Source organism: Grammomys surdaster, unplaced genomic scaffold (assembly GCF_004785775.1).
Source record: "Grammomys surdaster isolate TR1022 unplaced genomic scaffold, NIH_TR_1.0 213, whole genome shotgun sequence".
Taxonomy (NCBI): Eukaryota; Metazoa; Chordata; class Mammalia; order Rodentia; family Muridae; genus Grammomys; species Grammomys surdaster.
The window spans coordinates 4,699,128-4,716,212 of NW_021604658.1; the positions used below are offsets into that span (position 1 = coordinate 4,699,128).

General features: G+C 43.2%; 1 protein-coding gene across 2 annotated transcripts; it reads left to right on the forward strand.

The window, feature by feature from the left end:
* Positions 1-68: 68 nt before the first annotated feature.
* On the forward strand, positions 69-16,466 carry Vezf1 (vascular endothelial zinc finger 1). Of its 2 annotated transcripts, none has more exons than XM_028772433.1 (6): positions 69-238; positions 4,561-5,255; positions 6,309-6,372; positions 7,907-8,090; positions 9,991-10,158; positions 13,140-16,466. In XM_028772433.1, exons 1-6 carry the CDS (start codon positions 206-208, stop codon positions 13,565-13,567), a joined length of 1,572 nt encoding a protein of 523 aa, XP_028628266.1. In that variant the 5' UTR covers positions 69-205; the 3' UTR covers positions 13,568-16,466. The 2 variants fall into 2 exon arrangements, with proteins under 2 accessions (XP_028628266.1, XP_028628265.1); XM_028772432.1 differs by having other exon boundaries at positions 113-238; positions 7,889-8,090.
* The last annotated feature ends 619 nt before the right edge of the window (positions 16,467-17,085 follow it).

The following is a 17,085-nucleotide window of genomic DNA, read 5'->3' on the forward strand; positions in this document are numbered from 1 at the left end:
GCCGGGGCTCCCCCCCCGCCCGCGCTCGCCGCCGCGGTGGTGCGTCCCGGAGGTTACCGGAAGTGGCCGCGCTCGGCGCTGCCATGTTGAGGAGCCGCCGCTGCCGCTGCCGCCGCCGCCGCCGCCGCTTTGTTGTCGCCTCCTCCGGCTGAGGAGGCTCCCCGAGCGGGGGGAGTGGGGAGGAGGGGGGTCGGCCGCCGCAGCCATGGAGGCCAACTGGACCGCGTTCCTGTTCCAGGTACTGGGGGCCCCGGGGGGGCCGGGGGGCCAGGGGGGCCGGGCCGGGCTCGGGCGGGCGCTCCTCCCCTCCCGGCTCCGCTCTCCGGCCCGGCCTTAATCCCCCTTTGTTTTTCCGCCCGCCCGCTCCGGCGGAGCCGGGCCGCTGAGGTGAAAGGAGGCGGCCTCGCGGGGTGCGGGGGAGAAGCAGGCCTCGGGGTGAACCCGGGCCCCCCCAAGCACACACGCACACACACACCCTTCCCTCCCGCCCTGAAGGGGAAGGGAGGAGGCCGGCCGCTGTCACCACCCCGCGGCCCAGAGAAAGGAGGGCGCCGGGCCGCTGTGTAGCGCGGGCCGCTCGGCCACTGCGCGCCTGACCGCGGCCGCGCGGCGCAGCAAGGGGGTCCCCGGGTCCCGCTCCAAGTCCCCATCCATCTTTCGCTCGCGCTTTCGCGTCACCTCTCTTTTTGTGTGTGTGCTTGTGTGTTGACTTTCTGACCCTCCTCCCACATCCCGCGAATAGCGGGTATCTCTGGCTTCGCCGCCACTCCCCCTTCTCGCCGCCCCCTCTGGTGTACCCAACGGGGGCTGTTGCGAGCGTGGTTCCCCTCTGCAAACTTTTCTCCGTTCCTAGCCCGAGTCCTAGGCGAGCCCTGGCAGCTGGTCCCCTCGCCTCTGTCCAGCTCCTGCCGTCCCATTGAGCTTGGGGAATCCCCGGGTCGGCGGGGCCGGGCGGGGGCGGGGAGCGGCGGGGCCGGGACTCCTGCAGGCCCGACCTTCCCCAGAGCGCGTCTCGCTAGTCTCGTTCCGCGGCCCGCTCGAACCTTCGCTCCGGCCCAGTGGGCGACGGGAAGCGGAGAAGGAGCGCAAAGTCCGCTTACAAAGCCCCCAGATGAGTCATTCGTGGAGTGTGGGGGTCTTCGCTTCTTTTTTTCTTTTTGCCAGAAACTTCAAAGCTAGTGTTAGCGGATACTTCAGCCTACCCTTCCCCTGCCACTTTAACGTGGGACCCCTGTTTGGAACTCCCCCCCCCCCCCCCCCCCGCTTCCTTTCTGTTTGCAAATGCATTGACGAGCAGCAGAGATGAGCACACGCAGAAACTTCAGAACTGAAGGCTGGAAGCTAGTCGTTTTTAAAATGTGTCCTTCCCGCCTCCCTCTTCTGAGTTATTTTCCTAAATACTTTGTGAAAATTCCAAACGCATAGCTTGGGCGCTTGAGACCTTTGGAAATGCAGAATCTTCAAAAGATTATACCCTCAGCATCTGGTCCCATCCCAGTGGGGTTAATATAGGGAATTGGAGAATTCAAAATTACCCATTGTGTAATCTGGCCTGTCCTATTAAGACATATTTCAAATGTGGGCATTTTTATTTTAAGTAATTATTGAAATAAGTGCGCTTACTAAAATTGGTAATTCTTAAGATTTTGCAACTCCTGAACGTCCCACTTTATCATTTTGGTCTAGTATTGGTTTTATTGTGCTTTGATGAGCTTGTTAATAAAGTGATGGTCAACTTACGAATGCATTGGCAAAGAAACGCAGAACTAGCTGGCATGAGGGTTGGTGCAAAGATGGCAAATGCTTTCTTTAGAAGAAGCTTACAAATGATCATTTTACAGTAAAGGACTGATGCACTTTAGATGTAGTTTAAACAATACTAGACTGAGATTCTGTTAACTTGGATGGAGGCTGAACAAAACAAGTCCTTTATATAAGGGAGAAACCCATAGTTCATCTTTGGGAAGTTAGTTGAAAGATCCCACAAAATACTTTTAAAAGCTACTTAGACGATTCAATTTCACGGATAAAGCTAATGCCGACCTGTTAATTTTTTTCCCCATCTGATGAGGAGACGTGAAAGCTCGTATTTAATCCTGGACATGCAGTGTGTGCCGTGAAAATCTTTGAAAAGCTGTAATTTAGAGCTGAGGACAGTGAGCAAAGAAAGCCCTTCGGATGGAAAGGTGGCATAGCCAGGCAGTTCTAGTTGTCAGTGACCCCCACCGGGGAAATGCAGAGTTAAACTCTGTGTCTCAGAGCATCATGTTGAATTTCTATCTGTAAGCAAGGTTTAATAACCTGCCTGCTTACCAGATAACGTGGTGGGAATTGAAAGTGTAGCTCTTAAAATATTTGATGGATGATTCGTACAGGACATTCGAGAGATGACTCACCGATGCTAATTTGTTTCAGTACAGAATCTTTTACCCTCTGGCAACGGAGATTTCATGGTTCCACATCCTACCACCCTGGGTGATGAAATAACATTTCTGGTTTTGTTGTTGGTGTTGTTATTTTGTTTGTTTGTTTGTTTGGTTTGTTTTGTTTGTTTGTTTGCTAGTCCCGGCGAAAGGAAAGCTTGGACAGATGGAGAGCTGAACGCTTGAGTTAGAAGATAAATTTAAACTTTGTTGTGGTAATGCTAGTCAAATAAAAGCTTCCGGAGAACTTATATTTGAGAAATAAATCACTTCACTAAAAGTCAGGCCACAGTTGTTATTTAACTCTCCGTCAGAGAACAAGTAGAGGAAAATTGACTTTCTTAGTCAGTGGAGAAGAGTGGGCTCCTAGCAGTCTTCAAAGACTGATTCTTCTAGTGGTTCTGTACCATTTTACTCAAGACATGGGACCTGGTGTGGTCCTCGTGAGTGAGTATCAGTGATGCTGTAAACCAGTTTGTACCGAACAAACATCTGAAATGGTGAATGACAGGAATTTCTTTTAGTATTCCATCCTACTAATGGTTGTTTAGAATTGAAAAATAGCTTAAATGTTATAAGTTTGAACTTTGTCCAGAAGATTTGCGTTCCGTAGTGTCTGATCTGTTAGCCTTTGAAATTGTATATCCTGAGCTAGCTTCAGCTCTTAACTGTTTGCAGTCTGCATGGAAACTTGGGTATCCTGCTTAGCTCAAAAAAGAGTAAGATCAGAGACCAAATTCTGATATCACCTGGGTAAGTAGACCCCCAAGTTCTAAGAGCTGCACAAATTAAATGGAAAATGAGCTGTAATTCAGTAACCCATTAGTAGCTACAGTTTCTGAGCATCATTCTAAAGCGTGAAAGACATTTAAGTCAAAATTGTTAAATTCAGACTACTACCTTTGGACACCTTGCCTACTGACCTTTGGGGGAGACTGGTTCCAGGCATACCGTCTGACCTCTTGTTAAGTGAATGTGTGGAGTAGATGTTGCTGACTGTCAGAGGAGGTGCTTTGCAGCCTCCTTGGGCATTTGCTGTTTTGTTTTCTGTGTCTTTAATCAGCTTAGCTAACCAAGTGACTAATCAAGAGTGTGATGGTAAGAAAGGCTGAAGTGTCTAAGGTGTGGGATATGCTCTTCTTCAATGTTATATGCTTAAAATATGTGGGACTTTTAGCTTTATTCTTTCAGGATTACATAACTCAAATATAGGGGATTGGGTTCACTGTCAAGTATTTCAAAAATAATGATGGTAAAGAATAACATATTAGGGAGAGCTATTTCAAGAACTTTTTCCATCATTTTCTAAAATTCCCACCTAGTGGTCCGGCTCCACCTGTCTTGAAGTACGGAAGCACATCGTGACAGCATATATCTAATGCCCCATCCAAACCACTGGGTGCGCCTGCAGTTTGGGTTTGGTTTTACTAGTGTTGGTTAAGGACACAAACTCTAGTGAAGGATTCGTAGTGTGGGAAACAACTGGCAGGTGTTTTGCCACCTTCCCAGATACCTTCCCAGTTGATAAATGGCAGCTTACGTTTCAGCCAAATCTTGTAGTAGTCTTAAGTGATGAGCTTTCTAAGTAAGCTTAATAGTTGGTATATGTCGTCACAGAGCTCCATTCCTTTCATTGCTTAGCAGGCCCTTTCTCAATCACTGGGTTTCTTCTTATAGAAAGGGATAGACTTGGTGCTTTTTCTGTCCTGAGTAACAGACAGTAGATGATTGTGTTAGTCACATACGGAGTTTGTATGTTGATGCAATCTAAATACTTAGTCTGGCATTTTATTTTATTTTTTTGACAAGTTATTTAAACTTGGTTTCTGTATTGACAGTCAAAATGCAAGGGGTCTTATCAACTAACATGTCCCTCATAAGCCAGGGTTCTGTACACTTTAGTCAGCTGTTTGAAAGTACAGTTGCTGTCAGCAGTGTAGACGCGAAAACATTTTGATTAGCTGCAATTTTTATTGGTTTGTAGCAGAGCTCTTGAGTCTCTGCAGCTCTGTTGCAGAAAACAAGAGGACAGCTCACGGGCTTCTGGACTGTCTCTTCTGCTCTCCTGTCTGAAGCCTGTTGAATAGTTAAGGTCGCTGTGGAGCTCAAATTCTCAAGTGTAAATGTTTGCTTTTAGGCCCACGAAGCATCCCATCACCAACAGCAGGCAGCGCAGAACAGCTTGTTGCCCCTCCTGAGTTCTGCTGTGGAGCCCCCTGATCAGAAACCGTTGCTTCCAATACCAATTACTCAGAAACCTCAGGCTGCACCAGAAACATTAAAGGATGCCATTGGGATTAAAAAAGAAAAACCCAAAACTTCGTTTGTGTGCACTTACTGCAGTAAAGCATTCAGGGACAGCTATCACCTGAGGCGCCATCAGTCCTGCCACACAGGGATCAAGTTGGTGTCTCGGGCAAAGAAAACCCCCACCACGGTGGTTCCCCTTATCTCCACCATTGCTGGGGACAGCAGCCGAACTTCGTTGGTTTCAACTATTGCAGGCATCTTGTCAACAGTCACTACATCTTCCTCGGGCACCAACCCCAGCAGCAGCGCCAGTACCACAGCAATGCCTGTGCCTCAGTCTGTCAAGAAACCCAGTAAGCCTGTCAAGAAGAACCACGCCTGTGAGATGTGTGGTAAGGCCTTCCGGGATGTGTACCACCTCAATCGGCACAAGCTTTCTCATTCGGACGAAAAGCCCTTTGAGTGTCCTATTTGTAATCAGCGCTTCAAGAGGAAGGACCGGATGACTTACCATGTGAGGTCTCATGAAGGAGGCATCACCAAACCCTATACTTGCAGTGTTTGTGGGAAAGGCTTCTCAAGGTACTGCGTTTTGCTTTGCTTCTTCATTATGGTACTAGTGAGCTTCAGTTCGTGTCTGTGATCTAGGCTGTGTGAGCAGATGCGTGAACAAGGTCTGCACTATTAGAGGCGGTTGCTGAGCAGTGTTATGTGCTTAGGTCTAACTCTGGTCTGCTGTGATTGACAAATGGGAACACAGCACTTAGCCTGTGATGTCATTTAAGGAGGTACTTTGGTAGCTCCAGGCCTTCATTTGGCACATGGATTCTTTTTTTTTTTTTTTTTTTTTCTTTTGGTTTTTTGAGACAGGGTTTCTCTGTGTAGCCCTGGCTGCCTGGCTGTCCTGGAACTCTGTAGACCAGGCTAGCTTCGAACTCTCGAACTCAGAAATCTGCCTGCCTCTGCCTCCCAAGTGGCACATGGATTCTTATAACTCCAAATATCCCATCAGTGTTTAGTTCTATTGGAGAACTGCATATAAGGATCACTGTGCAAGTCAAAGAAACTTTCCTGTTAGTTGGGATGAACTTGAATATTCTTTTCTTTCTTTCTTTTTTAGATTTATTTATTATGCATACAGTATTCTGCTTACATGTATGCCTGCAGGCCAGAAGAGGGCACCAGATCCCATTACAGATGGTTATGAGCCATCATGTGGTTGCTGGGAATTGAACTCTGGGCCATCTCTCCAGCCCAACCTTGGATATCCTTAATGCAAGATCATCCTCTACCATACCCTCACCCTCCCCATTTTTTATGTGTATATTATTTCATTTAAAAAAAACTACTAGAGTTGACATAGTAGTCGTTACTCCTGGTATTGGAACTAAAATTTTGAGTGTTTGTGATTGTGAAGAATCAGGACTTAGTATGATCTTCAGAAAAGTGACAGGTGAGTGATTCAGGTTTGTGTTTGTGACCTGAGAGGTAAGGAGATTGGCACTGAGGGTGGAGGGAGTTGGTAATTCTTGCTTTCTGCAGAATGCTCCCTGTAGTCTGCCAAGGTGCAGTGTCACATAAGTAGCATTCTCTCTGAGTGTTCCATTACATCTTCTGTTTGAAACTCTTTTACAGGCCTGACCACCTAAGCTGTCATGTAAAACATGTGCATTCAACAGAAAGACCCTTCAAATGCCAAGTAAGAGTTAAAATGACTTATCCTTACATAGCACTTGGTGCACATTATCCAAAAAATTGGAGCCAGTTAAATCTCTCACTCCTCGAATAGTGTTCAAGTCACTGATTGGAGTGAATGTGGTTCATTGGAATTCTAGTTTTATAATATGTATGACAGTATATTTTTATAATAAAAGATGGTTTTTAAATATAACTATATTGTTTTTGTGTAGCTACATTTTATGTACCTTCCTTTCCTTACACAATGGCAATTTTTGATGTTAGAGGGGAAATTTTTTTGTAAATAAAAAAATATGTATGTGTATATACCTAAGTGTATGACTGTGTACCATATGTGTGCAGGAGCTTGAATAGATTAGAAGAAGGTATCAAATCTCCTGGAATTAGAGTCACAGATGGTTGTGAACCACTACATGGATCTAGGAACTGAACTTGGATCCTTTACAAGAGCAGGCAGTGTTCTTAATTGCTGAGCCATGTTGCTAGCCCCTTTTGTAATTTTTTTTTACTTTTTTTGGATGTTATGTATATGAATATTTGCCTTATGCATGTTTATATATGCACCGTGTGCATGCCTGGTGCCCAAGCAGGCAGAGGAAGTTGTCGGATCCCTGGAACTGCAGTTATAGATGCTCTGTGAGCTGCTGTGGGGGTGCTGGGAACTGAACCTGGGTCCTCTGCAGAGCAGCCATTGTTCTTAAACAACAGCCATCTCTCCAGCCAAAAGAAGGGGATTGTTTTATAGTGTATTTTCTGTTATCATTGGGATAACTGTATTTTCTGGATTTTTGTATGCTGTTTCCAAATTGGAAAATTAAAAAATATATATTTAGATTCATGATTTTGACATAAATTGTGATAATAAAAAAGTTAAGAATTTTGTTAAATCAAATGACTATTTTAGGCATTCCTGATCTTAGTCTGTTGCTGGACATTCGTTAGTTCACCTTTCAGTTGTTCATTAATGACTGGTTTTATTAAGTAAATGACTTGAATTCTAAGAAAAACCTGACTGGAGGAAGGATGCAAGTGCCATTGAGTGAGTACTAGCCGTGTATCAGGCTCTTAATCTTCCAGGAGTTTTGTGATAGCTGTTAATCCTGTTCCATGAGACATCAGGTAGGCTAACTGTCTTTGTTCAGGATTGCACCGCTTAGTGAATTGCACAACTCAGTTTAAATCCAGGCTTTTTGTTTTGTATTGTTTTGTCCTTGCAGTGCTGAGAATTGAACTCATGAAGCAGGTGCTCTATCACTGAGCCCCACCTGCAGCCCTAAATCTAGGTTTAACTGAGTGTGGGTCTCGTATCTTTAAACTACTCTGTGTTGATGTTTTCTTCCTCCAAAATAGAAGCATCTAAAATTCAACAGATGTTTTACTATGATCTGTGATTCTCAGTAACACATGCAATGAAAATTATACTAGTTCAGCCAGCTTGCTGATAATGGGTAAGGGTAATATGTAAAATATACGTACTTTAAAATGAGTTGAACAGGATAGTCTATATTTAAAAAAAGTTTTCCTCCCTCATGCAGACGTGCACTGCTGCCTTTGCCACCAAAGACAGACTACGGACACACATGGTGCGCCACGAAGGCAAGGTATCATGTAACATCTGTGGGAAGCTCTTGAGTGCAGCATATATCACCAGCCACTTAAAGACACATGGGCAGAGCCAAAGTATCAACTGTAATACGTGTAAACAAGGCATCAGCAAAAGTAGGTTTTAGATTGTTTTGCATTTCGTATTAATGAAAATCTAGAGTTTTTTCAATATATCAAAGATAATTGTGACTCTGCTCTCAGGACTGCATCAGTGTTTCTCTTGTTTCCCCCCATCACCAATATAGCATTGGAGAGAATATATCGAGTTGGAACAGTGCTTTAAATACATGTATGCAAACAACAGTGTTACACTCTCCATTCATTTGCTTTTAGTTTCATATGTGTCTACTACTAATTATACCACAGAGCAGAATTTGATCCAGCTGTGTTCAGTGGTGTTGTTTATGATGCTTGATAAGAGCTCTGGTGCTTAGAATTGCAGCAGCTGAGTGTGGTCTTCACACCTGTATTCCTAGAGCATGGGGGATGGAGGCAGGGATTTCAGAAGTCCAAGATCAGAGCTCACTATAAAGTACATTTATGAGACTGTCTCTCAAAATAATATAGAATAATTTAATACAATAATAATGAGCCGAGGATGGTGGCACATACTTATAATCCTAGCACTCAGGAGACGGAATTGGGAGGATCAGGAGTTCAAAGCTAGCATCACCAATAGAGACAATTTGAGACCAGCCTGGGCTACATGAGACCTTTTGTCAAAACACACATGTGCATGCTGTCACACACACATACACACACATAGAAGGGGGCATATCATAACACTTGAGGATCTGAATATTTGACTTGCCTTAAATTGAGAATTGAAGACAAAATATTCCAGAGACTTATGGATAAAATTTAATACTTAATTTACCCAACTTTTTATTTTAAAAATTTCCCTAACCACTAGAAAAAAGTTAATAATTCTGTATAGTATTATATATGTATTTCATGCAACAGAAATTCCAGATTCTATAAATAAATGTTCATGAATGGCTTAAATAAATGGGAAAGTTTAATATGTGTTTTGTTTTGTATCCTTGGCTGACTTGGAACTCAGAGATCTGCCTTCCTCTGCCTCCTAAGTACTCGTTCTAAAGGTGTGCGCCACCACACTTGGCAACTTTAATGGGTTTTAATCTCATCTACTTGTGCATCTTTGTGAGTGTATTGGGCTCATTATCTAGCATGGTATACTTCATGAAAATTTACTTTTAATGTGTGTCATTGTGATAAATATGTTTGATACATTATTAAGTATTGAACCCATACTAGCATTATCCAACTTCCTTTTTCAAAGATTATTCCTTTTTAATAAAGCTAAGAATTATTTTCTTTCTTATAGTAGTTTCTCTAGTCCTCTAGATTATTGAAAATGATCTTTAGTGGGTGTACACACACATCCCACTGTACAGGTATGGAGATCAGAGGGAACTTTGGGGATTTGGTCCTCTCCTTCCACCATATAGGTCCCAGGGATTGAGGTCATCAGGCTTGGTGCCAGGCGCCTTTTACCGGCTGAGCCATCACGGTGGCCTTAGGTTCCTGGTTTTTAGTGAACTTACTTTTCTTACTCGATATAGATACAAGCAGGGGAAATGCATTATATCAAGAGCTGTTGGTTAAATGACAGTGGTTATAGAGGCACAAGGAGGTGAAGCATCTGGGTTTAGGTGTGTTTGTTGGATTTTGGAACAGCGTCTTACTATATAGTCTTGGCTGGCTTAGAGCTCACAATGTAGACCATCAGATTGATTGAGAACTCATAGAGGTCCATCTGCCTCTGCCTCCTGAGTACTGGGATTAAAAGTGTGCCAACCACACCTGGCTTGGGTTTCTTTGCTGCTGTTTTTGACAGGGTTTTATGCTGAGAATGGAACCCAGGCCTTCCTGCGTGTTAGCTAAGCACTGTTACAGCTGACCTATATCTCTAGCTCCTAGGTTTGGATTTGAAAATGTGGCTGCACCTTTTCAAGGTAAACACAATGTTTGTGCTTTGTCTTTGGATTAGCGTGCATGAGTGAGGAGACCAGCAATCAGAAGCAACAGCAGCAGCAGCAACAGCAGCAGCAGCAGCAGCAGCAGCAGCAACAACAACAACAACATGTGACGAGCTGGCCAGGGAAGCAGGTAGAGACACTGAGACTGTGGGAAGAAGCTGTCAAAGCAAGAAAGAAAGGTAAGAAGGGGCTTTCAGTGCTCCAGGTGTGGTTCAAAAAGTGTGAAATTTAGTATTCCAGGTAATGGAAGGGGGGGGTACAACATTGTAGGAATCTAGCTTCACAATGCTGTTTTACTGGACAGGGTTTAGTACAGTCTAGTATTGGCATCAGAGCTTCCATTTAGGATTTTACTGGGACATGTTCTCAGTGCTTCCTGCCTTGTTCCTCCTGTGGATTTACTTTTTGTTAGATATACAGTCAAAGCTAGGCATTTTTTTTTTTCTGTTTTCTTTTGAGACAAGGTCTCTCTCTATAGCTATCCTGGAACTCTGTATGTAGAGTAAGCTGGCCTCAAAATCACAGAGATGGGCCTATGTTTGCCTCCCAAGTGCTGGGATTAAAGACATGTACCACGATGCCTATCATGGGCTCTTTTTTAATTTTTAGAATGTTCCCACTTTTTGAGGTAAATGGGCTCTCTTTGAATATATTCATTTTCTCATAGCTGATTTTCTACTTCTTAGGACTGGTCCTACAGTGATTACTTGGTGGGTAATTCAGGCCTTACTATTCTGCTGTCTTTTCTCTTGGCTCTTGGTCTCTCTTTTAGACCTTTGAAGGGCTGGCCCTACCTTAACATGTCTGCACCTCTGCTGCTGAGGACTTTGTATACAAGTTGAGAATAATGATAATTGTGTAGTACTTGAAAGTAATACTGGGAAGGCTATTTTCACTAAAGAAGGAGTCAAAGTGTTTGAAGTCATAGTAAGAGGATGCTTGAGGGCGGGCACAGCTCAGTGGTAAACATTTCCCTTCTATGTACAGTACCAAAAGTTTGATCCTCTAGAGTGAAAGAAGACTGGAGGGGAGGCAGGGAAGTGGCACCAGAGACAGAAACGCCTTCCTTTGAGCAGAGATGAGAAGAACCTCAGCAGTGGCACCGTCACCCAGGAAGCAGAAAGCGCGTGTGCCTTCTCCCATTCCCACTCCATGCACGCTTGTGTTCCTGTTGCTTTCAGTCTGTTCTGTTTGCTTTGCACAATAAGACTTGTTCAGCTCATCTTCTGACCTGCATTAAACAGAATGCTATTGTGTTCTTGTTTGTAGCTGGAGTTGCTCTCTGTTAATATCGCCACATTTAGGGAGAGAGGAGACTGCTATATTGAAAAGCTAATGAAAATCTAAACATGAATCAAAAATGTCACTTTTTTGTTTGGTTTGGTTTTTTTTTTTTTTTTTTTTGAGACAGGGTCTCACTGTATAGCCCTAGCTGTCCTGGAGCTCCCTATATAGACAAGGCTAACCTCAAATCCACACCTAGTCAGAAGTGTTCTTTAAATAGTATACCTAAATAAATTAAAAATTCCCAAACCTTGATAAAAAAAAAATCAGATAATCATTGAGGGAACTTTAACTTTATACATTTCCCAGGTTCCATTTCAGTTTCTCTATTGAATATCCCAGAAATCTTTTTTTTTTTTTTTAATGAAGCCTCTCTAGCTGGTTTCCATCATCAGTGTCATGTGGCAACTCCTAGTGTGTAGTGTGAAGCATACAGATAAGATCATACCAGTCAAAGAAGGGCTGCTCACTGACATGAAGTGTCCTGTGCACACCTCCAGCTGTAGATAGGCATGGGTGTCCAAGGTCTGTCTCCTTACTGCCATTTTATGGCATATTGGTAGGTGGTACTGAGTTTTCTTGAAGGGGAGTGAGGTGGACTGTCACCTTCTAGGGATTTTTTTAAATTAAGATTTATTGTTTATGTGTATGAATGTTTCGTCTGAATGTATGTCTGTGAACCATGTGCATGCCTGGTGCCAGCAGAAGCCAGAATAGACTTCAGATCCTCTGGAACTAGAGTTACAGATTGTTCTGAGTCACCATGTAGGTGCTGGTAGAACCCAGGTTGTCTGCAAGAGTAACAACATACTCTTAACTGCTCAGCCAGCTCTCCAGCCCCAGGAATCTTTTAAAAAACTATTCAGGCATTGCTGTGTAACAAGGACTGGGGTTCTTTGACATGCCACAGGACTTCCTTGCTTTACTTAGTCCAACTTGGTCTGCTTAGTGGTGTGTTTAATGTGTACAGTTAGATGATACTGGGCATGAAACAGATAATTATATCAGCATTAGAAAGAAAAGGAAGTAGGGGTGTGAAGGAAGGAAGAAGAAGACAAGACTGAGTAGTAGCTTTTCCCTTAATATAAGAAGCTTTATAAACAGGCACACCTTTACTCCTGTCACTGGGAAGGTAGAGGCAGGTAGAAGATCTCTGTGAGTTTGAGGCCAGCCTAGTCTACATAGCCAGTGCCAGACCAGCAAAGGCTACATAGTGAGACCCTGTCTCAAAAAGAAAAGAAACATTACAAACTACAATATTTAACTTAGTTTTCTTCTGACTCAGACAGACACTGAAATAGTGTTCATTATTCTTTATCTGTTTTAAAAATCTCAACTGAATGTGGCTTTCCATCTAAGAAGCCCTAAACATGTTGTGTGCATGAGTACACCTCTGCTAGGTATAGTGTGCCTGTTGAGAAATCACTAGCACAGCTCTGTGTAGATAAGCTCTTGCCCACTGGCCTGCTGGTGGTTGACTCTTCCCAGGAAAGGCTAGAGAACTCGGGAGAACTGCATGAAAGAAGTGAGAACGTTTAGCCCTACTTAGACTCTCTGCTCCCCAGAATGTCTTGCAGAAGTTAACTGATACTCTCAGCATCTCTGTGAGGTAGGTAAGTAAATCTGAACTGAAGTCAAAAGATCAGGGCTAAACAAGTTGCTCAAGTCCTCCCAGGCATCAGAGAAGAGATCCATATAGTGGGGTCCCTGGCCCTAGGATATACTCAGGAGGTCCTCGCTTTGTATTTGATCACTTGGTAGAAACTGTAATTTGATTTATTAAATGTTCTTTTTAATTAAGAGAAATTAGTTCAGAAGCTGAATTTTGCTTATAGTTTTGAGAGTCTAAAGTCCCCCTTTTGTCTTCTCCTTTTAGAAGCTGCCAACCTGTGCCAAACCTCCACGGCTGCTACAACACCTGTGACTCTCACTACTCCATTCAATATAACGTCCTCTGTGTCGTCTGGGACTATGTCAAACCCAGTCACAGTGGCAGCTGCAATGAGCATGAGAAGTCCAGTAAATGTCTCAAGTGCAGTTAATATAACCAGCCCAATGAACATAGGGCATCCCGTAACTATAACCAGCCCCTTATCCATGACCTCTCCTTTAACACTCACTACCCCAGTCAACCTCCCCACCCCTGTGACTGCCCCAGTGAACATAGCACACCCTGTCACCATCACATCTCCAATGAATCTTCCCACTCCTATGACATTAGCTGCCCCTCTCAATATAGCAATGAGGCCTGTAGAAAGTATGCCTTTCTTGCCCCAAGCTTTGCCTACGTCACCGCCTTGGTAAACAGTATTATAAAGTCAAAATTTGGGTTAAAGTAAATATTTACCAGCAACTTACCTTTAGTTGATTAAAGCAAAAAGCAGACCATGAAATTGGGAGGTTTTATTATGTTAGTTAATAAGAGTGTAGTAGCTCCAATTTTGCTGGGGTTGTTCAAAGTAGGGTATATGTGTAACTTATCACTGGACCACTTTAGTTTAATCAGAAACCTCCCCCCCTCCCCCAGCTGACAGCATTGCTTAAACATGATAGTAGCTGGCAAGGTGAAATGCCAGAATTAAAACCAATCATAAAACCCATTTCAAAATAAAAAAGCATTATTAGTTTTTATTATTGTTTTTAATACAACAGAATCATTTTTTGTAAACACTAGCAGAGTTCTTCCCTCTGTATAAGGTGGATGGTTTTAACCTGGAGTTCTAAGCCCACAGACTGAGAGCCAGTGTAGCATTGTCTGTGGCTTTGTTTGTATGAGTGAATAGAGGCATCGTCATAATAAAATGCATTTCAGAGAATATGCATTTTACCTTTGGGAATATGTTAATTTCAGGCAGCATTCCCTATGGGAAAGGTGATACCAGCTCTGATATGCAAAGCATATGATAATTTATCATTCTAACTTCAACATATAATAGGGATTGTGACCTGATATTTGGAGATGTAAATATTGCTCAGCATATTAATCCTGATGGAGTATAGCATTGTAGTTGACTTTTTAAAAAAAAAACAAACAAACAAAAACTTAAAAAAAAAAACAACAAATTGTGTTTTGATGAGAAAAGGCCACAGCTGACTGAGGAGAAGTCAGGTGTGCATACAGCAAGCTCCTGATGGGTCAGTGGATCCTGTTCAGGAGTAAGAGAACTTCGGAACAGTTTAAATCTATTGCTTTAAATTGGAAGACATTGGAGGCACTGGGATGTGATATGCCCCTCTCTCTCCCAATCAACGTCTGTTGATGTTACAACAGGCACAGATGTGTTAGATGCTCACTAGAGTTTATGTCTTATATTAAATTGTATACAGTTTTTATTCTAACCACTAACTAGGTAGTATGCCCCTTCAGAACAAGCAGAGCGTATCTTCCCCCCCCTTCTGTTTAATCAAGTATTGTGCAGATTTGTTCAACTTTGTAAATATGGACATCACCTTTTTTTTTTCCCCTCTGGAAAAAAAAAAAAACCACTTGTATCCGCTTTCTGGAGTTTTCAGGGAGGCAGCTGTCTGCATGCTCCATGGAAACCCTGCAATGATTGTGCACGTTGAAACATGTGCTTTTTGTTTCTTAGCGGGATGCTTTATCCCTGTACATACGGTAGAAACCAAAAGCTAGGGAAACAGATACTCCTTACACCATCATGCCACACCTCATCTTTTCAAGGCGTTGTGTTAGAGAAGAGTTCATTCAAACCAAGAGGCTCTAATTGTTTTCTACATTGCAATGTGTTTGGGTCTTTTTCATTTTTAATCTTGCAGTTAAGAGATATGGAAATGAGTTTTAGCCCTGCAGAATGCATGCAGGACTGTCACACCAGATGACTTCCGTTTGTTTATACCCCACTGTGTCAGTACAAACATCAAAATACCATGCGTCTGAGGCAGACTTCCTACATCAGGGACAGGTATCTGTGTGTCATTATACAAAACAGTTCTAGGGGGATGAACTACATAGTAAAAAAAATTAAAATAAATAGTACCTAGTGTAAAATAATTTTATAAATGATCTTTTGTACTTTAGGACATTAAATTGTACAACTTTTGTATATATAAAGCTTAGGAACTTTCTGTTTAGCAGGAAGGCAACACATTCCTACACTTTTAATGTATATGTTTGTTATAATGTCCATGTAAACATGCCCTATGTTTGTGCCTTTTAATTAGTTTGTCTCAATAAACAAAATGTAGAGAAAAATATGTAGCTATGACTTTGTTACAACAGTTCTTATCCACAGTTGAAAATGGTTTGTTTTTAAGTGTAGATCATTATGTGTGAGCTCCTGCAAGGGCTCATGGGGGAAGGCCTAGGAATGGCACTGCCGAGACCCGGGAGGGCAGTGGTCACATGTGGAGGAAACCCTCATTTCCTGGCATGTGCGCTGCCCGCTGGGCCGTGTCATCTCTGTTGTGCTGGCAGTCATGGTCCATATGAGACAACCTAGCCTTCCTCCACAGTGGCCAAGGAGCAGCCCTCAAAGTGGGCAGGTGTGGGCCCTTCCCCCAGGCTACAGCGTGGTCATAAGATCCTGAAAGTATTAGTCCTTACAGGAAAAAAGATATATACTAGAAATGATTGTTTTATCAATTCATTGTAAACAGGAGTGAGACTTCATTGTATGACTTCAGTTAAAATGCTATTTTGTATGCATACTTTATTCACTTAAGAAGCTTGTCTGCAATAATAAAGCCACGTTGTGTCTCCGTTGGAGAGGGAGAGGGTTGAGGCAGGATGGGCGAGGGTAGGGCAGAGGGGGCACAAACAGGCTGTGTGGTGAAATCCTCCTGTGTCTTGGAACTGAAACTGAGTTGTGATGCTGATGAACTGATGCAACCGTGTGTCGAAGGCCCCGACGGCCACCGTTCTACACAAAAGGCAGAGTATGTTTTCCCTCCTGGTTGTAACCCGATGGAGAGCGGTTCCTCTTATCAGATTGGCAGCTAAACAGTTGTATTAGATAATCTTCAAATCTGACATCCAGCCTGTTATGCTTGCTCTAGGGCTCGCTGCTTGGCCTGCATCTACCTTTTACTGTGTATTCATTTCCCTCCTAAGGTGTGCTCCTAAATGAAGGTTTCTATGTACTCGGATGATGATTTTACCTGTCAATACCAGCACTGTATTACTAACATGCAAAATACTGCAGATTTATTTTGACAAATTAAAGTTAACCAGTCACAACTGTTATGATGGATTGCTTAATGCTGCAGAAGCTTCCTCAGTTCTCTGTGACAGTAGAAAGATGATTGAAGTATTACTTCCCCAGGTGTGCACCTCCTTCCCAGGTATACACTTCCTGTTACTGGGCTGGGAAGGGAGGGGTGGTTGGTACCATGGTGCCACAGAAAAGGGCGGGTGGAAAGGCACCAGACTACAGAAGGGTAATCACCTCTGCCACCCAGCTCCACTAAGGACTGACAATATGCCAGGCTAGGGTAGATATTGTCATGTAAGGCCTCGGGGAGGGGGCTGAAGGAGGGGTTAAGGCAGATGTGACAAGTACCCAAATGACAATATCACCAAGTAGCAAATCAAGACTCTGAGACTTCATTTAATGGAAAAGTTTTGGGTGCCTCCAGATTTCCTGTGGTAGTTGCTTTAGTCTCCTTATTGATTGTGAATACAGCTAGAGGAGTCATGTTCCTTGTAATGTTTTTGTCTTGGGAATAAGGGAAGCTTCATTTCACTGAGTTGCTAGTTGATCCAGCCCCATGTGTCAATGTTTCTGTTCCTCAGGGGCTCTGTAATTTGGTCCTCTGGAGAAACCTAAGGTCAGGATATAGAGGGTAGAGGTTTGCACTAAATT

Coding starts and splice junctions, on each gene's coding strand:
- Vezf1 (XM_028772432.1), top strand. CDS start 206: ATGGAGGCCAACTGGACCGCGTTCCTGTTCCAG. Junction 5,256..6,308: donor TGTGGGAAAGGCTTCTCAAG/GTACTGCGTTTT, acceptor ACTCTTTTACAG/GCCTGACCACCTAAGCTGTC. Junction 10,159..13,139: donor TGTCAAAGCAAGAAAGAAAG/GTAAGAAGGGGC, acceptor TTCTCCTTTTAG/AAGCTGCCAACCTGTGCCAA.